This window comes from Melitaea cinxia, chromosome 28 (genome assembly GCF_905220565.1).
Source record: "Melitaea cinxia chromosome 28, ilMelCinx1.1, whole genome shotgun sequence".
Classification (NCBI taxonomy): domain Eukaryota; kingdom Metazoa; phylum Arthropoda; class Insecta; order Lepidoptera; family Nymphalidae; genus Melitaea; species Melitaea cinxia.
In genome coordinates this window covers 2,560,466-2,587,570 of record NC_059421.1, presented here as the reverse complement: position 1 = coordinate 2,587,570, position 27,105 = coordinate 2,560,466, and the positions used below count along the sequence as shown (strand labels likewise).

Sequence of the window (27,105 nt, the reverse complement as noted above, 5' to 3'; positions counted from 1 at the left end):
AAAAACTTAATAACCAGCGATAAAATCCGAAAAATTTATTTCATTATAAAAATTTAATAATAAATATTTTCTCATTGCAGGTTATGTCAACCATCATTCAGATCCAACGAACCAATGTTACCAAACCACTAACATACAGAGAATTTACAAAGAAAACACTTTATCACAGCTAGACCAAGAACTAGATATGACGTTAAAAGAAATGTCTAAAAAGAAACCGCCTGTAGCACCTAGGAAGCCTTATAAAGATCTAGATACGTCTGATTCAAATTCCGACCAGGAATCTAGACCGAGAATAGGCAGTATAATGGCAAAAGTATCAAAGTTCGAATATTACGCAAAACAGCAGAAAAACGTTGGAAGAAGTCAGTTCTATACGTCCAGTGAAATAGAAATATCACCAAAAGTATTCAGCGCTAACTCTTTAACTGTTAACACACCAGCGAAAGATGTCCTCGGTAATAGAAACATACCGAATTATATAAATAAAGTTAAACAAGAACAAAAAATGATGGTACTAAACGAAAATAACAGCATAGATCCGAAGAATTGTTCCTACGCGAATGTCGCTATACGAAATAAAACTAAAATAGATGATATCGTTCGAAATTTCGATGAAACCACACGCATCGAAAACAAACTACCGAAAAAAATCAACAACGATCAACAAAGCAGACCGGATAACAATATATACGGAAAAATTAATATAGATAGAAAGGAAACAAGAAACAATCTAGATTGCAAGAATGAATCTAGCAAGAGTAATGTAGATTGCAAGAATGAATCTAGCAAGAGTAATGTAGATTGCAAGAATGAATCTAGCAAGAATAATCTAGATAGCAAGAATGAATCTAACATGAATAATTTCGATTTCAAGAATGAAAAGAGTTTGAACGTGGATTTAAGTGATTATGGTCGGATATGTGGTGTAGGTAAAGTTGTGTGTTTGCCTTCGCCGGCGTATGATAGAAACCCTCAGTATTCGCCAGTATACGCTAATTGTCACTACGAGAGGAGTTATGAAGCTGAAAATATGAGGATTAAGGTTGGTATATTTTTTCTTCACTAAAAATAACATTGTTGGAATGAGTTTCAAAAAGTTGTAAGTTTTATTTTTATTTTATTTTATTTATTTGTATTTGGGAAACAAACAGTACAACATAACACAAAAAATAAAAGATAACAACGATATATCGCACAGACCAGTTAAGAAAGTTATTAGTTTAGATGTGCACTTATTCTTTTAACTGACTTTAAAAGATATTTTTGGTGCCTCTAATAATACACAAAAGTAAGTGTGTTTGCGGGTATCTTGCGGGTATCCACTGCTGGACGTAGGCCTCCCCCAACGCTCGCCACTCTGGTCCTGTTCCGTCTGAATTCAGCGGCGCTGGTTTCTTCCCCGGTTTTCTTTAGGTTTTTGCTAGGCAGGCAGTATTGGGGAAATTACAAAGTATCTTCTAAGGTACATTTAAGGTTGCTGAAATAGTTTCAGAATCTTAAATTATTATTTATATTTAGTTTATGTTCTTAAAAATGTTATTTATATTTAATAGTTAGAAGTTCCATCAGACGCGGGCTTTAAAAATAAAAAGATTGCGGAAACAGCACAAGTTAAATTTCTAAATTTATCTCAAACTTTATGGCTGGACGGTAAAAGTATTTTAAAAAATGTGTGAAAACCTATGATGTACAGACACTTTGTCCAACATTAATAGTTGACTAGTAATGACGTTGACTTATTTCAATTCTAACGTAGGTATGTAAAAACATCAGCACATAATTACTTCATTGTCGTAATGTTGATATTTATTGAAGAATTAAAACTGATAAATGCGCAATCGTAATGAAACAATATCAGATAGCGAGAGATAATGTTACTGCGGCAAATTAATTTAAGTGTCGCTTCTGTGTGTCGTGTGTCTCTCGAATAATCGTGTTATAATTGTGTCTTTAAAAAAATAAAATAAGAAAAAAATATATTTGCCAATAATAATACAGCATGTCTATAATAATTGTGTTTAATAATTATGTTTGAAATAATAATGCCTTAAATAAATTATTTGATTTTATTTTTCTTTGTCGTAAATTTTTTATCAAGTTTCAAAGATTTGTGTGAATAAAGAGTGGTACTGTTTTTATATTATATATGGTTTAAATATATACATGTTTTGTTGCGATTGTCTAAATATATATTTTTTTTAAAGGTCACAAACCAGGAAGTGTAAAGTTATGAAATAAATCAAATAAAATTATAGTGTTACCATGTACAATAAAAATTTTAAAATGCAAAAAGCACAGCAAAATAAAAATAAAGGTTTTTCGTATAAACGCTTAGTGAAATTATTCGTAACGAGTCTCAAGAAAAATACGCTCGCGTTAAAAGATTTAAAAATAAGTTTCGATTCAAAAACTAATAAAAAAGAGAGCATCGATAAAATATTCGAAGTAACGAACTCTATAAACGAGAAACTCGAAACTGTCAACAAACTACGTAACGACATCAAAATATATAAAACAATAAACACAATACTAACCAACCATTATATAAAAGAAACAAAAAATCACGAAAATAGTATCGATGAAAAAATTATAAAACTAGAAAGACAAATATTACAATCGTATGACAGTTTGAAAAGTGACATATCCAAAATGGCGGACGCGTGTGTTGTCAGTGAGAAAAAATCAAATATTTCGGCTCCGATACAAAATAGTAGTGTTATTGTGGTCGGTAAAGATTTAAAAGTGAATCAAATTAACGAACTGTATATCCGGAATCAGATTTATAACACGCTTATCAAAAAGATTGATAAATTATTTTGTAACTTGGTAAGTCTTTGTTACTTAGAATATTTGTGTATCTTTTTTTTTTTTCGAAAGTATATAATTATATTGTAGTATATTATTAATAAATGTAGTTTTATAGCCATCCTTATCGTTGTTCTTGTTCTGATTTTGCCCTGATTTAGAAATAGATAAATAAATTGAATGTTAGACTTTATCATAAAATTCATACAATTTTTACAACTTCGTAAAGAACGAAAAAAATAGATTATGCATTAGTTATTATCATGAAATAGAATGAAATAGTCAAAAAATTATTTCTTTCAAACGTTTATTCAAAAAATGTCATAACCTTATTTCAATGGAAACTATTGCGAAATTTCAACGTATTAATAACTATTACAATCAACAAAGTTGCACATATCGCTCGCTCGCTTCAGCCTGTAATATCCCACGGCTGGGCTTAGGCCTCTTTCCCCGTGTAGGAGAAAGATCAGTGCTTAATCTACCACGCTGCTCTAATGCGAGTTGGCGTATTCGTTACATATAGTATAATTAATATAAATTTGTTTCAGGCATATCAAGACAGGATAAAGGAAGAAGAACAGAAGGAGGCTGAGACAGCGCGTCTTGAAGAGATACTAAACATGTGTGCGGAGTATGAGAGACAGATTTCTTCAGGTAACCTTTTATTCCAAATGGATTTTTTTCCAGTTTGGACGTCTGTCTTTGTAGGTCGTTAAGCTGGCGGTCTCAGTTGTTAACATATAAATCTTATAGCAATCTTTACTCATATTAGGGAATATATCCTACAACTAGCATTGGGATACAAGCTGAATCAGTCTATCGATCGAAAAAATAAACCTTGCACAATAAAAATTATAGTGAATTTGCACCGTGACCGTTATTACTTCTCAAACAGGTTAGACTATCAAGTATCTCGCAGGCCATCGATCGATTTGCGATTATCTACCAAATTACTAATCAAATGTGTGTGTTTGATTATTAAAACATAAATATGAACCAATCTTACTGAAGTACACAATCTTTGGCAATAGATAAAGAGAGCAAATTCTATTTTATTTGTCAGATGTTTCTGTTGTATCTGTCAAATAGGCACTAAAGACGTATCAGTAATTTATATGTGAGATAAAGACAGTAATCGGTAAAACAAGTCTTAAGTTGATGAAAACATGACATTACTTAAATTTGAATTTATAATTAAATTTGAATATATTAAAATTGAATGACTAACACCTATGGATCATTATAGATTCGAAATAAATTATTTTTATTTAACTTTTTTATAATTAAAAAAAAGGGAGTGTGCTTTAGACCACACGACTGAAGTAAACTTCTTTAGCTCCATCTAACTTATATCTCCCTCTCAACTTCCGTTCGCCTCGGCTGATCAAATTTTCGTAACCCTCTCGTCACGCATTCAACAGCTTACTCCCCAAGTCAAGCGTGCTTAGAAAAGTTTCATTTCAAAAACTCAAAATAAACATGTTAAACATCCTGTTTGCCAACTCGAGAATTGTCTTAGTGACGTGAAAGCTTGAAATGTTGTATACACTAAATATTTCCAGGCATACCAATAACACCAACAGAGAAGCGTCCTCACAACAAGATCATAACCAATGGGTCATTGCCGAGAAGCGTCACTCAGAACAACCCGAATTTCATACAAACTAGTGACGGTTATTATAGGTAAGTGTTGCCATTTAAAATATTTTAAGAAAAATAAATTATTTTTAAGGACACTTGATACTATGGTTCTTACCACCGTGTTCGTAGTGACCATAGTGACCGTAAAATTTTAAAACTTACTAGCTTCCAGCCCCGGCTTCGCACGGGTATTTAACAAAAATTTCCAATCTAATAATATAAAAAATAATATAATAATAATAATTTTTTTTAAATAACTTCTTTCCTTTTCGTCTCGAAATAGCTTGTTTCGCTGTTCAAATCGAACTAACTCTGGCGGGTGACACCGGGCTCTTATGTATTCAGAGAGCTAGGCTCTAGGATATTCGAGAAAGTTTGAGAATATTTTCTTTCTCACACCTTCTAGAATGCTCTCGACATTATCGTCCGCCGTAACAATAGGTTCTGCAGCTGTAGCATACGTAGTAAAGGGGCGAAATTTAAAAATTTTAATTTTAAAATGTTTTCAGAACTAATTTCAATAACTAAAATTATGTTGCTTTAACTCCAAAATATAAGTTAGCTACTGCTGTATAAATACACAAAATTTAATAACTTTATTATAGTAACAAATGTAACTTAAGACTTTATTGAAATTGGAATTTTAAATTTCGCGCCGTTACTACACATGCTGCAATTGCTCGCAGCGCCTTTCGAAATGCAACCCAAATAATCGTTGTTCTGGATGAAGTCAGAACCTTCTACAAACTATTAGAAATATTTGTAAAATAAATGAATGAAATCAAACAATTTGTTCATCAGTTATAGTTTAATTAAGTAAAATAGGGATACACTTCTATATAATTATAGCGGTAATAAATCAAAGGTAATAATTTAGTTTTAATAATTCTACAAAAACACATGTTCAGGCGAAGCATAGGCTACAAAAAACCACGTCACGAATGTAGACATATTTGAAGAAGTGGGTGAATCCGCTTAGGACGTCTAGTCTACGCTATATTTTTATTGAAATCTAGGTATTAAATTGTTATCACTTTACTGAGGTATAGTTCGCGTCATGTAAAAAGAACGCTGGCCTTGAAGCTGCGCAGAAGCGATTTATCGGTCTATTTGGTGGTATGGGGTAGGGGACAGGACAGTTGTGTCCAACCAATGGCACACCGGCAAGCATGCGACACGTGATATGTCGACACAAAATACTATCGCGCACAAAAGTTTTAAATTACGAAATAGTTTTACATAGAAAAGTGAGAAAAATTATTTATAACATATAATTCGCGTCATGTAAAAAGAACGCTGCTTGTCAAAATGCGCAAAGGCGATTTACAGTGTTGCCAACTCTTGAAAAAACTTTTTCGTACTGTCCATTTTTTGGAACAGTCTTATTTGGTAAACAAACCACTGTCAATCGTAATTCACGTTTTTTCCGCATTTATCACTCACTTTCACAACACATTAGAATACGGACACTTGTAAAACTCCATTTACTATTTATTTCACTAAAAAGAAAATATCAATTTATCATTTTAAACAAATAAAAACTATTAAGATACTAATATCGAGAGTTCAGATAATTAATATTTTTGAATACGACATTTCAATAACTAAAAAAATTGTGATAATTATTATACTTATTTAGTCTGAATTATTCACACTGGTATTTCTAGTATTTTTTAATGTACCTACCAATAACTATTATACAGAAGCAGCGAGTGAAAGCCTAATTAAAAATAAAACATTAGTACTTTTGTGCGCGAGTATACCCATGCCCAAACGCACCCCCTCCAGTTTCTTTCAGCGTTCTTTTTACATGACGCGAACTATATCTATGAACTGTTTTCCATAGAAGAGATGGTATATGAATAGATAATATGTATGTAAAATTCTTTTTTATCATAAAGTAGTTCATAAACAGATAAAAGTGTTTGTTCATTTCTATCAAACAGAAATGTTATGATACAAATAAATCCTTCATGTAAATTAACGAAAATAAACATTATTTTATTTTATTGCTGTGTAAAATATATGTGATGACCCAGAAATAGACCGCTACCTATAAAGCATTACCAATCATTATTTTCTATTCGCTTTTAATGTAATGATTCGCACTAAAATTCCTCCAAACAGACCTAAAAAACAATTAATATATAAATATTTTAAAAAAAATCTTATAATATCGTACACGGTTTACTTTTTGAACTTAACATAGCTAAAAATATATTTGTACGTTCGTGATCTATCACGTTATCAAATATTTACCCTCGTTCAAATCTTATTCCACATGTAGAGCAAATGATAAGTCGTTATCGTTTACAGGTTCGATACTAGTCATAATAGAAGTACATCGACGAACCAATCTCTACCACTACAAAGGAATTTATCCAGTTACGAAAACTACGAAACATCACAATCACCCACACAATTAGAAACTCATACACCGGAAGTCAAAATTTCAGATAATTACGAAAATATAGGTCGTATGGATGAAATAGGCATCCCAGTATTCGATGATGTTCACAGAAACGATCTGTCTAGTCCGATTATGATAAGAAAGCTACAGAACCAAAATGGTACCCGATCCCCAATAGGAAGTCCCTACGAAAATGTTTATTTCAAAAACAACTTAGGCTTTAAACCAAAGTCACCAAATACTCAAAGCCCTAGAACGAGAATAAAGACGACCTTTGCTCATAAAAATCTGCCGTCTCCACAGTATTTCATATTCCCTACACCGCCGCCTGTTGACGATTCATTGAAACCTAACTTCAATGAAGTTCAAAATGACAGTAATGATACTGTTGCTATATCTGATGAAGCTAAAATTAGCGGTATCGAAAAACAATTAAGTTTAGAAGAAGAAATACCGATGATCGATGATGCAGATTTGACCAATGATATTGAATTTAGATATTCGAAAGTTATTCCCGATAAGGAACCGACTCATGAAACAGACGTTGATAAAAACAATGAAGTGCTTGGTACTCTTACTAAGAACAAAAGCTTCGATGATGTCAAAAAAGAATTGATGGCTGATATACCTGAGTTAGAGGAATTTGAAAAAGATTTAAAAGATAATAAACGTGATAAAATCATTAAAAATATTACTGAAGATATTAAGAAGATGGACGTGGAAGCCGATTCCATAGGTTCAGCGGTTCTAGATGAGAGCATAGATGAATTGAAATCCAGATATGACAATTTGAGAGAGGAAAGAAAGAAATTGGTCACCGAAATACATGAGATTAAATGTAAAATGACTGAAATAAGGTCGCAGGAAGATGATATCTTAAGAGAGGTAGGTAAAATACTATTTATATTTATTTTTCGTTATATTGTATGTCTATATTTAAAGTTTTGGTTCAGGGTTTGGTAAGCCAATAATTATAAGTAAATCATTTACGCTAAATTTGAGGTTAATTTTTATCTTACTCCAAACTGTCAGACACGTTCTAACCAAATTAAGACTACAAATCTGTATATTTATATGTAATAATATAAATTAGATTTTTTTTTCATTATTAAAGGATATTTTTGTATGATTGTCCCGGAAAGATTTATCAGCCATTTAAATAATAATATTCTTTATTTTATCTCAAGCTGGAAATGGAAAAAGCCCTCATTAAAGGCGAATACGACTCGGAAATAGCCATCCTCAACATAGAACAGAAGAAAAAACATGATCTTGTTGAAAAAGCGAAAGCTATAGAAGAAGAAATCAAGCAATTAAAAGAAAAACAAGAAGTAAGGCAGAATGAAATACGCGATAGAGTTGAAGTAGCCACAGCGAAAGTTGAAAAGTAAGTATCAATAAAGTATGGTCAATGGTTCGTAGAGAAAACGTATTGTTTGATGATTTTTGTATATAGAAAAAGGGCTCTAATAGGCAAGATAGATTGAGCTTAAAGTACTTTAAAATTAACCAATAAAATTATATATCCTCACCCCATCCAAATCATCAAAGAACCCAAATTAAGACAAAATATTATCGTCTTTCTATTTAGCACATATTTTTCTTCAATGTTATTTGATATTTCGTTATCTAAGTATTTATCTTACTCTTTAATAGAATCGAAAAAGACTTAAAAGACAATAAAGCAACATTAGAGGAACTACAGAATGCTCAAGATATCTTAGACAATGAGACAAAGATATTTGAAGATCTAGAGTTCCAACATTTGGAGGAAGAGTCTGAGTTGTAAGTATTTTTAAAAATTTAAAATTTGGGTCTAATAAAAATGTATCATCATAGAAAAGTATTGACGATAATACGAATAAATATTAAAATATTCTAAAGTTTAAATTACATTTTGCGTAGTAATTATCAGTTGCTTATCAATCGTAATAACTTTTATTGTAGTCGATTAAAATAGTTTAGATAATTCCGTATTTTATCCGTAGGCTCGCAAATAGGGAAGACTTACAAAACGAGATAATGTTGTTATCGAAAAAAATCGACGACCAAAAAACAAGAATACTCACATTGAAGTCAGAAGCTAATAATAATTTGACTTCCGCGCTAGAAGAAACAAAAGTACTACAAGCTGAATATGTTAAACTGCTAAATCATGTCGAACATTTAACTGGAAAAGTACAAATTATAGAAAAGGAACTAAAACCTATAGTAACGAAGCTTAATGATATTGAAAGGACGCAATCTCCAGATAGCGCGTTTTATACTGATCAAACACGACCAAAGTCAGGTGAATTTGGTTACTCGCCGCAAAGCTCTGATAGTGACGATTTAGATGTCGCTAAAATATCTAATTTCGAAGATCATGCGAAATTAATAAAAGATAAATTCAATTCTATAGATCAAATGTCTCAATCGATGATTGTGGATATCGAAAGACGAGTGATCTCTGATTTAGATGACCCTATAGAGGTAGACAGTAGTCCGTCTAAATCATCTTCATCTTCTAAAGAAAAGAAAGGCTTCTGGGAAAGAAATTTCGATTCACTCAAACGAAAAAATAAAGATAAGAAAAAACCGGAGAAAGTTGATATAATGTCGCAGAGTCTGAACGAAAATATATTTTATAACGATAATATCGAAATCGATGTTTCGCTAGACAAATTTGGTAGCTTGAGAAATTCGAAAAGGAAAGATAAGAAAGAAAACGGACCGGTCAAAAGTAATTCCTCATCAAAAATACCAACATTCGCCGCGTTGGGGAAAATAATCAAAAAAGATTCTCTGAAGCGTAAAGAAAACGCTCAAAAGGAAGCAAAAAATGACGAAACAGACCAAAACATAAAAAATCGTTACGTGAAAAACGTTAAACCTATCATTACAGACAATAAATACGCCAAATCAAAATCTTTATCACCAGACAAAGTATCGAACGAACCTATCAAAGAGGAAGACGACCAAGACCAAAATAAGGCGCTCGATGGTATTTTACGTAAGGATCCAAAGGTTTTACATAGGAAAAGCTGTGGGGACGAACCGAATTTGAGGGTAGAGTTTCAGAAAATGACTGATTCTGGTAAGATTCCTTCTCAAGATGATATAGATAGGATATCAAAAGTTACTATGGATGCTCCGATTCTCTCCAGTGATACCGATGTCAATTCATTGGGTAAACGAACTTTGGATAGCTTAATGGAAATCGAACGGAAACGAATGGAAATGTTGGAACAAAAAGGTTAGTTCATCTAAAATAAAATTCAGTCTAGAGTTATTTAATTTCCATTACTAATTGTACCACAAAAAAAAATCCATAGCCAGCTTTATAACACTTGAGTGCCAATTGTTACGACACTACTACTATTACTGAGACATTTTTCTGTTTAAATATTTTCATTCTCATTCATACATTTCTCAAATATTTCAGCACTTAGTAAGTTTTGTTTAATTTTGATGATTATTGCTACTTAGAAATGCAAAAACGTGTATCAATATTTTTTTTTATATATTTGAGACCTCAATTTTTATGTATGTAAAAAAAATATTACAAAGAAAACAAACTTTCAGGCTGTCAAGTTATAGAGAACGAACGCGAAAAAATTTCCGAATTGAAACGTCGAGTACAAGACGAAACGAAGAAGCTCTGGGACCAACGCAACAAGGGCAAGACTGACAGTTGTCAGATGTCATCTGCAAGTCAGCTGTCAGCTGTCAGCCACCTGTCAAACGTCAGCCAGATGTCGGGTGACTTTGACAGTTCGTTGATGGAAAGCGGAAAGGCGTTCGGAAACATCGAGGACTTGAGCTTCGATGAGTTCAACATGACCAACTCTACGATTTACGATGAGAGGTTAGTGTTTTTATAAAGAAAATAATGATTATATTTTTTTATTATTGTTGTTATTTAGTTTTCTTATATGCAGGTTTATGTACCTAAATTTGTACTACCCAAGTTTAGTGAGTTATTTACTTTCACAAAAGGTTGGTACAAATTGCTGATAAGGCCGTCTTTGCGCACAATTGTATAATCTGTATTTTCCTTTTTTTTTATTATTTACTGTAAACGCAATGACTGCAATAAATAAATTATCAATGTGTCAATATTTTGTTACGATTTTGGAAATAAATTTTATTGTTATTTTTTTGATAAATGTGTACATTGTAAATATAAAACTGAGGAATCATAATTAAAACGAATCTTTTTTTTTAAATATATTAACTCACTTTTGATGAATATCGTAACTAGTAGCCGATATTTAGTTTTAGATCCATGGCCTTACATACCTTAACTCAAGTTAGAGTATAAACTATTTATTAAATAAGATTATAATGTGACGTACTATCAGGCGAACGGTACGCTTGATCGATGAAGTGGTAAAGATAAATTCATAAATAATATAATAAAAAATACGTAAAAAATTATTTGTCTATAATTCCGTATCACACTTGACAGCTTTTGTAAAATGAGTTAAATTTGATAAAGAAGTATTCGTTGCTTCGTTTGTTTATAGTTGATACGTTTTAAATTTTCTACTGAACTGATTTTGATGTTATTTTATGCGCAATTATCGGTATCAAAACTCAGTACTTTTTTGCCTTTTTGATGACCTGTTTGATACTCTGTTTTGTTTTAAAATCTCCTCTACCCCAAGGTTGTCTGGAAGAAATCGCTTACCTAGCGATAAGACCGCCTTTGTGCATATTATTATTTTGTAAGTTTTTATTTCTTTAATATACCTATGTACTTTAACTTTTATGCACAATAAAGTATATTTTTTCTTTCTTCTTTCTTCTTCTACGAGTGATACAAATAGACGTTATAACGTCTACTCTATTTATAACGTCTATCGACGTTTTAAACAAAAAATTCTTTTGATTTTAACGTATTTTTTGTAATTTATATTTTATTCAATATTATTCAAAGCTATTGTATAATATTAGAAATAGTTTTTGAGTGTATTTCTACAAAAAATTTGCTAAGGAAATATGAAAAGTTAACCTAGAAAATATAGTAAGCGAATAATTATTAAATAATAATTATTTTGTGTAAATAATTTCGTAAATAAAATATACAAAAACATTATTAAATACTCTTTTAAACGTACTAATACACTATAAAAAATAATAAGTAATTGCTTAGTAAAGTAATAGTTAGTAAATTTTTATTACATAATAAATGCGTTTGTTCGAAAAAAAAAACGACTTCAGTTACATCGACTATTAATATAACGTTAGTAAAAAAGTAAATATATGTTATCAGAGATTACTCAAAAAGTAGTCATCAGATCTCAATTAAATTTAAATGGGACAACTTGACACGCACCACTTTTCGATTTAAAAGAATCATTGAAATCGGTCTACCCAGTCAAAAGCTATGAGGTAACACACATAAAAAAAAATACAATCGAATTGAGAACCTCCTCCTTTTTTTAAAGTCGGTTAAAAATGGTAAAAAATAGTAACATTATCAATTACTATTGTAAACATTCAAAAACAATATATATTAAAAAGAATAAGTCTTTGTATAAGAACCGTCAGTAAAACTTACAAGCAAGCAATATAAAATCGAAAAAGAAAAAAAAATCTTTTTACTTTTCTATTCTAACAATAGTTAACAAAACGAAAAAGAAAGTCAAAATTATACAAGAAAAATTATCATTAAACATTACTTTTAAAAAATCTAAAAGCTATATCGTGTTTAATCTGTATTCCTGTAAATGTAATAAATAATACAGCTTAATCGCAATATTTTTTTCTTTAATCAGCGAACTGAAAACCTGAGTCAATACATGGCTTGCCTGATAAGTTATCAGACGTTAGTCGAATCGCGAACACATACCGAGCGACACGGATGAATTTTGCATATAAATATGTAGAAAAAAAATGAGTTTTAGTGTAATTAAGTGTGTAAAATTCGTGTAATGATATTTGTTTTGTGTTTGACTTGTAACTGTTGAACTATATTTTTTTGAGTAGTGTGTGTTTTTTTGGTAGTAAAAATTACCAAAAAATTTTTTTTCGAAAAACAATCGAAAAATTAATGATTGCTATTTGTTATTTAAGAGAATTAAATAACGTTTTTGTTATTCAAAAATATTAATAAAAATGTTAAATATATCTTCAATATTTAGAGTATTAATATGCAAATAAAAAGTACACTTATATTATTAAAACGAAAGCAATCTACGATAAAATCGTGTACGTGAAACATTGTTCAATAAAGTCCCGTTTGTCAAATTGGAACAACTAAAAACAATTGAGCAAATAATCGTGTTGAATCATTATTTGTTTATGTATGCATTCATTGAGCGGAAATAACTGGATATATTAGGATGGAATATTTGATAGTTTACATCTAATATATAAAATTCTCGTGTCGCGGTGTTTGTAGTTAAACTCTTTCGAAACGGCTTGACCGATTCTCATGAAATTTTGTGTGCATATTGGGTAGGTCTGAGAATCGAACATCTATTTTTCATCCTCCTAAATGTTAAGGGTAGTCCACCCCTAATTTATTTCTTTTTAATTTTTAGTTTTTTTTTTTTTGTTTGATTTGGTGTTGAAAAATACATACAACCCTAAATTTTCACTCTTCTACCACCAACCCCTATTTTTAAATAGCGTCTAGCGGCAAAACAACGTTTGCCGAGTCAGCTATTCTAACAATAAAATTGTATATCAATAAAATGATGATGAATAAGATGTGTGTTTCTAAGCACTAAACTCGACAACTGCTGGATTGATTTGATTATCAATTTTTTTTTAAGTTTTTCGAATACATTGGAAAAGGTTCTTGAGAAATAAAACAAGATAATTGTGTAGGTTTTTTTTTTGTTTTGAAACTTTTTACGTTTGACAGTTCACATTACAGGACAACGTCTGTCGAATCAGCTAGTAATATAAGAGTATAATAATCTTTATTCAGCCCATAATACGGAAATATCGAGATAAAAAGTAGCCTGTGTTTTTTTGATCTCCAACTATCTACGTACCAAGTTTCATTAAAATCGGTCCAGTAGTTTTTGCGTGAAAGAGTAACAAACATACATACATCACATACACATGTACATCCTCACAAAATTTCGTAGATATTTATAATATTAATAGGATAGTAGGAACAGGTAACTAAAAATATTTTTGCCACGACATCGAAATAAGAACCAATTTTTTTTTTTTTTTTGTTTTATTATATAACGTTAGTAATAATGTAAAAGTCTGGCTTTGAATTCAACCTTGACCGCACGTGTGAAGCTCGGAGCAGTTTTAATAGATTAATCGCAGTAGGAAGAATTCCATTGCTTTGTCAGACTAAGAATTAATGGAGGTCAAATGATAATCGCTCTGTAAAGACTGGGATCCTATTAAATCTGAGTGCCTAGTGCGAGTTTTGTTTAATCCGTCTCGCAATAACGGGCGTAAACTTTAACTTCATTTTATATGGGAAATTTGGGATTTCAACCGAGTTCTCGCGTTTACCGCTAGATGACTCTGTATCGATTGCATCGTATTCTATTCTTTATCGTCTAGGCTGCACTGTTTAAATTCCCATACAAAATAATCTTCACGTATAAACGCGTTTCTGTCATGTTTCTGTGAATAAAACTCGCACTAGGCACTCTGTTCTAGAGTCTTTCACATGTTGATGATAAAACTATTTGACATATAACAGGCAAAATTGTATGCTAGTTTATTCTTCTACACCATGTAACTTCAATTTATTTGTATGTTAACCCAAAATTGTAGTTTGTTACGATTCAGTCTGTAACATCCCACTGCTGGGCATAGGCCTATTTCTCCATGTGGGAGAAGGGCTGCTCCACTGCGGGTAAAACCTCCTTCTGATAAAACGTATCCGTGAGTTATATGCGTGAAAAACTCTATCAGGATGTAGACAAAACCTTAAACCAAAAAATATATATAGAATATCTATAAAAGAATAATTTGTTTAAGTAATAACGTGTAACACATCCATGTTGTCAATTTATTCTATGTAAAAGAATCCGCTGGCTGCTGGCAGAATTAAGTATTGTATAAACTTTCATCTCATATTAAGATTATTAGAAAATATTGGACTAACTATACCTTAAATGTTTGTAGGTTGTAAGGAAAGGTATACAATATAACATGCTTATTTTTTTTATATTGCATATTTTTTATATGGCGTACCTTGTAATCGTGTGACGTGCCTTTATTGGTATAACATGTTTTCCTACATGATTATATTTAAAACTGGATGACCTTACAGACGTCGTCCTGTAATTCAAACTGTCAAACGCATAAAGCTGAAATTTTCGTTACTTTTATTTGGAATTTTTCCAATATTCTGTAATTTTTTTTTAATTTTTCTTTCCATAAAAACCTTTTTGGAGTGTTAGAAAACTTAAACACAAGTCTAGCAAGAATTGATCTAGCCGTTCTCGAGTTTTATACTATGAGCCATTATCGATTCGTTTTTATCGATATTATCAATATTAATGTTAACAAGAACCTGTAATAATGCTCTTAAGTTATATACCAATCTTTATTATAATTCAAAGTGTATTGTTTTTTTCATATATTTAATTTGCAACGTTAATGGAACAATGATGATATTGTCGGAATAAAACCCGTTTTTTGTGTGAACTCGATAATTAAAACGCGTAGTTTTAATTTGTATAATGGACTTTAATTGAAGTTTTTTTTAAGTTTTATTTTTGTCTTTTTTTTTAGATGTTATTGTTAAACGTTACCAAAAAAAATATTAATCAAAACTGGAACCAAGAAATACTTAAATCAAATTTGACTCTTGTCCTATATATTTAAAGTAAAAACATTATTCCTAGTAATAGAAAAAAAGGCTTTATAGCATGGTGAATAGAATAGATTTTCGTTTGTCTGTTTATGTTTTGTCATAACAATTAGTAATCATCAAGACGACATGACACAATTGTGAGACACAATCAGGACGGCCTTAAATTATCCTACACGTAATATACAGAGTGATATAACGGCCAGTTTCAATACTATGTCTATCTGTAGCTTACCAAGCGAACGTTTCGTACCTAAATCTAAGCTTCATACAAATTGTGCTAAAAACCGTTTAATAACTTTAATTCGAGTCATTTGACTGTATTATTATTGTGGTTTTGTGGTATTAATAAGCTATCACGTTAGTTGAAAATATTGCCATCAAATAGAGGCGATTATAGTGTTGCTCAAACATATGTATGCATGCATGTGCATGTGAAACTGCATGCGTTCTTCTTACGTGCGTGTGCTTGTTATGTTTATGAGTGCGTGTGTGAGTTAGTGCGTGTATGAGTGTAAGTGCGTCTGTACGTGTGTGCGTGTGTGTGTGGATGCATGTTAGCGTGATTGTGTGCGTATTTAGTACTCACTAATAAAATTTGTGGATTTCTAACTATATTCATACTTTAAAAATCATTCCGTACGAAGCGCAATAACTTCCACAGTTTAACGATGTGCACATTAGTTTTATCTCGAGACGGTGTCTGTTTATTTGTCAACGGCACACGTGCGAAACGTTCTCTGGTTTCTATTGACTGAGTTTCGTAAATAATGTTTGAGTTATCACGTAAACGTTTGACTTAGCGGGAATAGAAAGTTTTATCCTATAAATTGGGTATATAAAGATGAAACATTCAGTTGATCGTAACCGATGAACACAGATTTTGAATGGTCTTTTATAACATAACTTACACATTCAAGAGTACTGTGTGTTATACGTCAAGCTACAGATTAACGAGAATTAACAATTAGAAGAAACAATTAATAAGAATCCGAACGACTGTACCGAATTAGAATTTTTTTTAACCGATTTCAAAAAAGGAGGACGTTACTCAATTCGACCGTATATATATATATATACGGTCGAATTGAGTAACGTCCGTATATATATATATATATATATATATATATATATATATGTGTGTGTGTGTGTGTGTGTGTGTGTGTGTGTGTGTGTGTGTGTGTGTGTGTGTTCGGGGATGACTTCGTTGTTTATGAACTAATTTTGATAATTCTTTTTTTTTTTGTTGGAAAGGAGATATTCCAAGTGTGGTACCATGATAAAGAAACCACGACCTGATGATGGGATCCCGGAGAATCCTCGAAAATCTTAGTGACGACTAGTGCGTTTGTTAATTTTTTTCGTGTACTTACGTTGTATTACTTGTCGATGTAATTGAAGTCGGTTTTTTTTGTTTGCGACCAAATAATTATTTCTTTATGCTCAATAACGAGCACTCAGGAATTTATTAAAGAAATTTGATTATGAAAAAATTACGTACGTTCGTCGGTTTGCTATATAACTAACTACATATATTTATAAAGTATTTGTCTGTATATAGCATTGTATCTCGAAATGGATCAAAAAATAGATATTAAAATTGGTATATAATTTATCTTTTACTGAGGTCAAACAATCGATTCGTTTTTAGCGTTGATTTCAATTAATATCTATCACGCCTGCGATGAGTGCGTACAAAAATGTTTACTTAATCATAATTTTAGTGTCTATTTTTAGAAAAATCTTGTTTTTTTTTGGTAACTGTTAGCTATAATTTCAAGCAGAATCAACATTATAGGTTCTTATTTAAATTAAACAGATGTTTATCTATCGAGTGTGATTTTAGTTGTAATTAATTTATATATTATAAAAGAATATTAAAACAATGGAGAAGAATAAGAAAAATGGAACGCTTTTGTGTTGGTAAGTCTGATTAAATAGGGAAATAGGGCACTAGTTGCTTATAAAGCTATCTGATGGATAACTGTATCTAACAGATAGAAAATAAACTTTTAACGACATTAGGTGTATTTCGTTTATCATCGTGAAACTCAAATTTATATGTTAAATTTTTCTATTCAGAATTTTTACATCCTGTAAATTCAAAAACTGTCGCTTATTTAGTGTACGTGAAACAAACAAAAGCGTCATAATTTTGTCACAACTTACGTCAGTGAATTTACACAACAAACAACACAAAATTACCATTTTAATCTTCACGTTGTATAATACGTATTAATGGATAATTTTTTCTTTTTTAATTTTTATCGTATAATATAAATTTAATTATATTTTTGTTGTTACAGTTCTGGGTTTATGTCGTCATCAATTGAAGAGGTGAGTATTTTTTTTTAAATTAAGAGCCATTTTACAAAAATCGGTAACAATCCGCGAAATTGTAATATTTTGACGTCGTTAATCTCAGTGTTGGATGCAATAATGTAATTTATATTCTTGAAATATAATAGAGCAACCTTTGTTGTAGTCCATAGTCAGATCAGAATTTTGATTTATATTATGTGTATAAAATTATTAACCTTTTCATCAGCCTCCTCCCTGGGTAAATGGTCGCAATGTATACTTTGAAGTCCTACTTTTCAATAACCTCTACGTTGAAACCATTTTAAAAAAATATCATAATATGTGGAATATAATTTTGTTGTCCACTATCATAGATTTTTATTCCATTTGTATCTCTATTAAATGATAAAAAAAATTTAAAGTTACGAATATTTTCCAAATAAGTACAATTTTAAAAGCGATATTTCTCTTAGAAAACTAAGAAATTTTAACGAACTATCTTCATCAAAGTAAACTTACATCATTAAGGAATACAAAAAAAATAATTAAAAGATGTAATTATTTTTAATACATTTTATATTAAATAATAAAAAGATAGTATATATTGCCACGCATCAAGCCCGGTAAATCAGTCGAGCGCTAGCGCTCTTAGAGGTAAGGTCCACGCCTGTTGTTATAGCGGATAAAACGCATTTGATACTTTCATAATAAAATATAAATAAAATAAACATATTACGAAAATGACTGTAAAATAATATAATGATAATTTCTGTAAACAAATGTATAATTTAATTTTCTTTTCTCACACTATCAATACAAATAGGCATTTCAATCTGTTTGTCTTGTTATTTGGTAATAAATATGTTTGTCGGTGTCGATGTCATTAAATGCTTTTTTATTCATATCGTAAATATTAGATTCATTCGTAAACTGAAAAAACTAAATCAATTTAAAAAAATTGTTTCATAAAATTGATTTTTTTAATTTTATTTTAAATTTATTGACTGTTGTTATATAACATACTTGAAATTTTTAACAAATTAATTATGTAAAAAACATTTTATACCATAGTTATAATTTTTATTATACATCAGAAAATGATCACGATGGTCTTTTGGTTGTCACACTATACGCACTAGCACAAAGATCGCGCGGCTCGTACGACTCGCGCGATGCGACCAAATTTACCTAAACTTGCAGAGCGTAAAATTGTGAAATGGCTCTTAAGTAGTTATATAAAAGGAAACGAGATCTGAATTTCAGAAACCATACCATTTATAATTGTTATTATTAAATAATTAATGTACGTACTTATAATCAATTAAATAGTAATGGTTGTAATTGTTATGGTATAAATTGGCGGTAAATTATATTTAAATACTCGTGAAAATTTTAATATAAAATATAATTATACAACCAGGTTGGCAAACAAGCCTGACAGTAAGAAATTACTGTAGCTTATATACAGACGCCTGAAACACCAGAAGCAGGAAGCATAGCAAGCGCGTTGCTACCAACCCCCCCCCCCCCCCCACCTTACTCACTGCAGGACCACAACACTACTTGAAAGCAGTATTATTTTGCTGTGATCTTCTGTAAGGTCGAGGTTCTTCCCCAGTCGGGTTGCTCCTCCACTCCGCTCCAGATTTTGAGCAGGTTATTTTCTGCTGTGGCCTTCCTCAGTTATTAAGAATAATACTAAATGTGCTAATAAATTGTATGAAAATAAGAAGAATATATAGTTATAAAAAAAACAATTTTTTTTAGTTTATATGCGCCAAAAGAGTGCAGATAATATCGCCAATGTCACGTAGAATGAAGAAGACACGAAGGGCATTGTTCGGTGCGTTCGAGATTACAACCCTAATAAAATTTTGAGGACCATAGAAATAGTATGAAATATTTATATCGTCGGCGTTTGTTGTGCCATATCGATTGACGTTAATGTTTTCGTGGATCGTAACTTGATGTTTTATAACCTATATACAATTTTGATACGTAAATTTAGTGGACACTGAACAGTAGCTGTAGTTTTTCATAGTTGACAATAAGTTTTTATAAATCGTATCGTACTAATTTATATAAGTTTAGTAAAATAAGACTACGCAAATGTTTGAAGACGTGAGTCGAAGACGTAGTACTGAAACATTTGTAATTAAATTTGGTTTGTAGATATCTAAAAACTTAGTGTAAGAGATTGTTTCAAAAAATCGCCATTTTAGCAATAAAATCCACTTTGTGTATGTTATTTATTGTGTCTTACTATGTTTTAGTGTATTTATGGTGTACAATAATATGATGAAACGCCTATTATGAATTTCGAATAGAGAAAATTTTATAGCATAGATAATAGAGCACAGCATTTAAAGCCACAGATAAAATATTAATACTATTATAACCTTATTTTGTTGTGATTACAACAAATAAATAGTAAGGAAAATAATATTAAGAAATTCAAACGAGAATGGGAATTACGCGTATAAAACCTCGTACCACAACTATAATAATAATAAAGCTTTATTTATTCCTTACACACAGTTTACATTAATTCTAAATAATATTTGTGTTAGTATTATACTTGTTCTAGTTTGTTAGTATACGTTAACGCGTTTTGTTCTAAGGACCGCTCTGGCGGTGAAAGCCTCCTCCATTTCCTTCCATTTCGCTCTGTCTCTTGCGAGTCTGCTCCAGGTACTTCCCACCGTAGCAACTATGTCATCACTCCATCTTTTGAATGGCCTTCCTTTCCGTCTTTTTTTGTTAATATACCAATTAGTGACAATCCTGGATCATTTGTTCCCTGGTGATCTTTGTCCATGCCCAGCCCATCCATTTTTGGATCATAATAGTTTTTGCTGTCTTTTACCTTGGTAATTTTTTTGACGTCTTCTTTTTTTACTCTATCGCTTAGCTTAAGCCCCAGGAGACTCCTTCCATGCTATTTTGACACACTTTGACCTTATAAGTCTGTTTTGTTGACAAAGGCCATGTTTGGGAAGCGTAAGTGAGACACACCACATCTAGTGTAGTAAATAAAACTACCGAAGTTTAAGTAAAAAGAAAATTTTAATCGTACAGCTATTTCAAAATCACATGTTTAAACAATTAAAATCTTCACGTTTATAATAATATTAGTAAAGATAAATCAATTCAAACTCTATAAATGTGACCATTTAAATATCAAAGACATCCGTTCAAGCAAATATTTAGGCTCCAATAACAATAAACTAACCTGTAACGGTTTTTTTTTTCATAAAATCTCGCCATGGAACGATTAAAGCGTAAAGCCGGACAACCAAACTTTTATATCGCATATCATATAGTAATAAATAAATTATAAATATATATAATGTTTAATAAACTATTGTTTTATATCAGTAGACTGAACAATTATAGTTGAAAGGATGTTAAATATAAATTTTGCCTCCAAACTAGATTCCAATGCCTGGTCTTTTGTGGATTGATAAACATGTTATTTTGTATAATATTTTTTTTTTATTTTTTTTTTTTGGAAATTGTAAAGAAAAAAAAACTGTATTATTAATTTCTAATATTTTGCTGAAAAAAACTAAATGTGATACCAAAATAAAAAAAAAATTGAGTTTTTGTTTATTTTGGTACCATCAGGCGGAACTGCTAATTTTCATCAGAAGTAGTTAAAGACAACGTTATTATTTAATTTTTTAAAAGTACCGTGAAATAAATAGAATTAAATGAAAAAAATTAAGAACAAAATACTTTTTAATAAATACAACGAAAATTAGGTTGAGCAACATAACTTTAATAATTCTAAACTGAGGCAGGGCACAGCTGGAAATTTCCGGCTCAAAATCTGGAGCAGCCCGACTGGGGTAGTACCTCGACCTTACAGAAGATCACGGCTAAATAATGCTGTTTTCAAGCAGTATTGTGTTCCTGTTGGTGAGTAAGGTGACCAGAACTCCTGGGGGGAATTGGGGATAGGGTCGGCAACTCGCTTTCGATGCTTCTGGTGTTGCAGACGTTTATAAGCTACGGTAATCGCTTACCATCAGGTGAGCCGTACGCTTGTTTGCCGACCTAGTTACATAAAAAAAAAACTTTAGCCTACCTATTTTCGTCTTGACACTACTGCGTCTAGTTGTTTAGGCTGTGCGATGTCTGTCAGTCGCTACAGCTGTGTTGTTATGAGAACCGTAACATATTTTAACAGTACTGTCAGTCACAACGTCCTATTTTTCATTCAGTTTTCCATTTTCTAATTTTAGTGTTTCACTAATATTTGTTCAAACAAGAAAAATAACGTGGATTTTTCGAATCGTTCCGAAGAATGATGATTTTTCTGTTATAATTTTCACTAATTGTTATTATTTTTTGTAATTTTTATCCACATAGGTATTTACAACGAAACGAGCAAAGTGAAAGAGTCTTAGTTTTAATAAATATCCTGGCAACAAAACTAGCCACTAATACTGCTAAGCAGGAAAAGAAATAGAACAACGAAAATCCCTACGAATATTATAAATGTGAATGTAACTTTGTTTGTTACGCTTTCACGCGAAAACTACTCAACCGATCATCATGAAACTTTGTACACATATTCTTGGAGGTATTAGAAGTAACGTAGGATACAGGATTTTTATATATAAAAAATCAATTGGAGCGAAGCCGCGGGTTAAATCTAGTTTACAATAAAACAAAAACTACCTCGGTATTAAGTTTACCTTTGCTCGGTATTAACTTAAATACCATCAACACTCGTGAATTACCCAAATAAAAGTTATTATAAAATAAATTATAATAATGTAATTATATATTTGAATAAATTGTGAGTTACTACAATAGACAATAATAATAATAATAATGTTCAAATCTAAATTACATGAGTAGCTATATTTTAATAATACTTAATTAATAATTAACTAAACAAAGGTATAAACATCATACTATGAAATCGAAATCAAAAACAATTGTGTTCAAAATAGGCATCAAAAGCACTTTCGAATCGTCATATTACAAATGTAAAATTTAATGTGATTATTACTTTTTAAAAGTAAACCGATTCGAAATTTAGATTCTGCTGAGAATCGGCTAAAAACTCGGCTGTCACTCTTTTGAAAATAACATATAAACTGTTTTTTAGTACAACCACAGTAGTGTGTGAACTACAGGATGTATAATAAAAACTTATTGTCAAAATGTCGACACGACGACCACACAGAAAAAGCCACAGATAAAAAATAAAAAAGATGCTAAACATAAAAATACAGGCAATAAATAAAAATTTACCGAGAAATAAAAAAAAACTCCATACTTGTCAATTCAGTTAAGGATGTTCCTCGTAGCTCGTAAAGGAAACTCGCAGCATCCGCGTAGGAAACCATTCATCTGCTCTCTAAATAGACCGACAAATTGATATTTTATTATTAGCGATCGCTACGCCGTGCTCTGAAGTAAATTTTTTCTAATAATCAAAGGAAATACTTTCAAAGAACTTTATTTCTCATATAGAACTACAGCGATTCACATACATATTAAAAAAAAAAAAAATTGTCCATGTATCAACAATGCATTTAGGGTTTTTATAAAATATTTATTTATTTATTTAAACTTTATTACACAACTCCAAAAAAAAAAACAACAAAACAACACATCAAGATAACACGTTGCGCAAAAGGCGGACTTAAGGCCGTACAGCCTTATCTACCAGTCAACCTTAAGGCGTAAAAAAAAAAGTAAAAGTAAGTGTTGAGGTAGGACTATAAAACAATACAAGCAAAATAAACATACGCATATAAATACATAAATATACTTACATATATACATATATACATATTACAAACAAAATATATAAAAATAAGAGAAAAAAAAAATGTTCAAACAAAAGTAAACACACGAAGAAATGTCATGACATGAAGTTATATTTAAGGTAAGCCTAAGATGAGGAGAGTAAAAAGATAAATAAGGAGGGGCTATTGACAGAGTTTTTTTAGGTACCACTTTTTAACCTGGGTTTTAAAAGAAAGTTGAGAAGGAGAGTTCCTGATGTTGACCGGTAACTCATTCCACAGTCTGATGGCATTAACTGTAAAAGAATTAGACACAAAACCAGATTTATGAGAAGGTATGCATAGAGTAAGGTTAAGAGAAGAACGAAGATCCCTAGAATGAGTGTTAGAGAGAAAATTAAATTTAGATTTTAAATAAGGAGCAAAAGGGTTGGAAATTACAGAATAGAGGGTACAGAGAATTCTCAATTTTCGCCTTTCTTTAATCGGCAGCCATTGCAGTTGAGACCGGTAGGACGAAATATGGTCGTATTTGCGCAGCCCATAAATGAAGCGAATGCAAGTATTTTGCAGTCTTTGCAGCTTGATCAGGAGCTCCTCGCTTAAGTCAGGGTAGCAAGCATCGCCGTAATCAATAATAGGTAAAAGAAAACAATTTACTAAATCAATCTTGGCCTTCACGGGAAGAAAATTTTTAAAGCGCAAGATAGAATGAAAGAATGCATAAAACCTGCGAGATATCTCACGAACCTGATCCGCCCAACTGAGAGAGCAATCCAAAGTCACACCCAAATCCTTAACCTTAGAGGAAAACGGGATAACCACGTTATTGAAAAAGAGAGGTGATGTAGGTTGTTGAATTTTTGATAGTTGACGAGAACTCCCAACAATCATAGCCTGACACTTAGAGGGATTGACATTAATTCCAAAATTTTTGGTCCAGACCGAGATACGCGAAAGATCATCATTAAGCTTAGCAATGGTATCATCAAGACGGTCGATGCTAGTTTGTGCATAAAGCTGCAAGTCATCAGCGTAAAGGTGGTACTGACAGGAAAGTATAGAAGTAATAGAATTAATGAATAGTGAGAATAGTAGTGGGGAGAGAATTCCACCCTGAGGAACGCCCGCAGCAACGTCGCACCAATTAGAACGCTTAGAGCCAATGCATATCGCTTGCTTGCGTCCCCAAAGATATGAAGAAAACCACTGAAGAGCAACGTCAGAGATGTTAATTCGAGATATCAGAGCGAGTAACAAATCGTGATCCACCGCGTTAAAAGCGTTACTAAAATCTATAAGTGTTAGAATTGTCACGGATTTGTTCTCCATCCCCTCTCTTATATCCTCGGTCACTTTAATCAGAGCAGTAGTAGTGCTGTGGCCTACACGAAATCCGGATTGAAAATGATCCAATAAGTTGCAAGATAAAAGATATTCAGACAGCTGGCTGTGGACGATAGATTCGAGAATTTTGGAGAGAAACGGGAGAACAGAAATAGGACGGTAATGATTCGGAAGGGATGCGTTAGAAATTTTTGGTAATGGGAGAACCAGAGCCCGCCGCCACAAATCCGGAAAGGTAGCTGAAGTTAGAGAAAAGTTGACAATGTGAGTAACAGCAGGTAGTATAGATTCCAAAATATGAATAATCATTGTGCGACCAATTTCATCACAACCTAGAGCCTTGGATTTAAGTGACAACACACGTTTGCGTACATCGGCATCACTTACTTGTGAGAAACTAAATGTGGACTTTTCATATTTCGGCAGACTTAGGATCGTAGATAAAGTGTCATGTTTGGTATTATCATCAAAAACATGAGAAGTATTAAAGTGGCGGCTTAGGTCATCAATATCTACGGAAATGTTGTTATTGGAGTTAGTGTCTTTGCCTATACCTAAAGATTTAAGAAATTTTAAAGTGTCTGTAGTTGAGGAGTTACATATTTTATCCGAAATAAATCGGCGCTTGTGATTCCTGCACATTTGGTTACACCTATTCCTAGCAGCTTTGTAGATTGACCAATTGATTTCCGATCGACAGCTTAAATTTTCGAAATGCACTGTCCCTCTTGGCCATGGCTTTTCGTATATCCAAATTAATCCAGGGGGCTGTCCCGTGCCTCCTTATTTTTACTTTACGTAAAGGTGCGTGCTTGTTATAAAGGTAAGTGATATTGGAACAAAGAAAATTGACCTTAGCATCAATAGTCTGCATCTCGTAAACACAAGCCCAGGGAATGGAAGACGCATCAGTAGATAATTTTTCAATATCAAGGATGCCAAAATTCCTTAGAAATAAAGTAGGAGGCTTAGGCTTTGGGGTTTTAAGATTGTAAGAGACGTAAATTAAATCGTGATGAGAGAAAGCGGGGGCTGGGTATTGGCCAAATCTGGAAACACGTTTAATATCTGAACAAATGACAAGGTCTAAAAGAGAATCAGAAGTTTTTGTAAAGTGTGTAGGTAAAAGTGGCAGAAATTCCAAGTTAACTGAATCAACAATTGCACGAAGTTTGGATGATCTATGATCATTTCTGAGTAAGCAGGTATTAAAGTCTCCCATTATCACAAGTTCTTTGTAATCAGACAAAACACGCTCGAAAACGTCCTCCAAAGGCGAAAAGTAATCAATCGTTGGAGGACAATAGATCACTCCAAGAGCTGTTTTACGCCCTAAATTTATCTCCAAAAAAATATATTCTATAGAAGCGTTATGAGTTGGAGAAGATTGGCATATAAGTTTAAAGGATAGATGACTTTTAATATATATAGCTACACCACCACCTCTTCTGCCAATACGATCGTTTCTTACTAATATGAAGCCAGGAATAGGAAAATAAGAAGAAGAAAGTGAAGGTTTTAACCAAGACTCAGAGATAAGAATAGCGTGCAAAGTATCAAGAGAGAACTCAGTAAGCAGGTCTTTGTAGTGACTAGGTATGCTTTGAGCATGACATGTATGCAGCATGACATGTATTAAAATTTTTTGCAAAACCCTCGAACGCATTGCTTAAAACATCGCCAAGCGAAAAACAATTGTTGCTTAAATTTAAACACAACGAAGGCTCATTGAGAGAATCGGCGGAGTAAAAAGAATCATCGCTGGATGTCATGTGTGTGTTTGCAAGTTACTAAATAGTTCAAAAGACAAATTAAATTTAGAAAGATACAAAAAAATAAATAAATAATGGGAGTATATGTATCTATAAATATAATAAAATAATAGTAAAATATAATAATAACTAACAGTAATAATTATGAAGTTAAAAGACAAATGATAATAGCATATGATAAAAAAATATATATGTAAATAATGAAGCATTATTTTACTGCACAAACTGCCGGCACTGATAGAAAAAAAAATGTGAGAAGAGAGTACACCT

The 27,105-nt window shown here is 31.6% G+C and overlaps 1 protein-coding gene across 1 annotated transcript in view; it reads left to right on the top strand.

Moving 5' to 3' along the window:
- Positions 1 to 27,105, top strand: part of LOC123667532 — a 139,486-nt gene that overhangs the window by 79,343 nt on the left and 33,038 nt on the right. Inside the window, exons 6-14 of the mRNA XM_045601417.1 lie at positions 81 to 1,045; positions 3,360 to 3,465; positions 4,374 to 4,494; positions 6,769 to 7,747; positions 8,050 to 8,249; positions 8,519 to 8,647; positions 8,851 to 10,097; positions 10,427 to 10,709; positions 17,954 to 17,984. Coding sequence (XP_045457373.1) covers positions 81 to 1,045; positions 3,360 to 3,465; positions 4,374 to 4,494; positions 6,769 to 7,747; positions 8,050 to 8,249; positions 8,519 to 8,647; positions 8,851 to 10,097; positions 10,427 to 10,709; positions 17,954 to 17,984 — 4,061 coding nt within the window. The remainder of the gene's footprint in view (positions 1 to 80; positions 1,046 to 3,359; positions 3,466 to 4,373; positions 4,495 to 6,768; positions 7,748 to 8,049; positions 8,250 to 8,518; positions 8,648 to 8,850; positions 10,098 to 10,426; positions 10,710 to 17,953; positions 17,985 to 27,105) is intronic.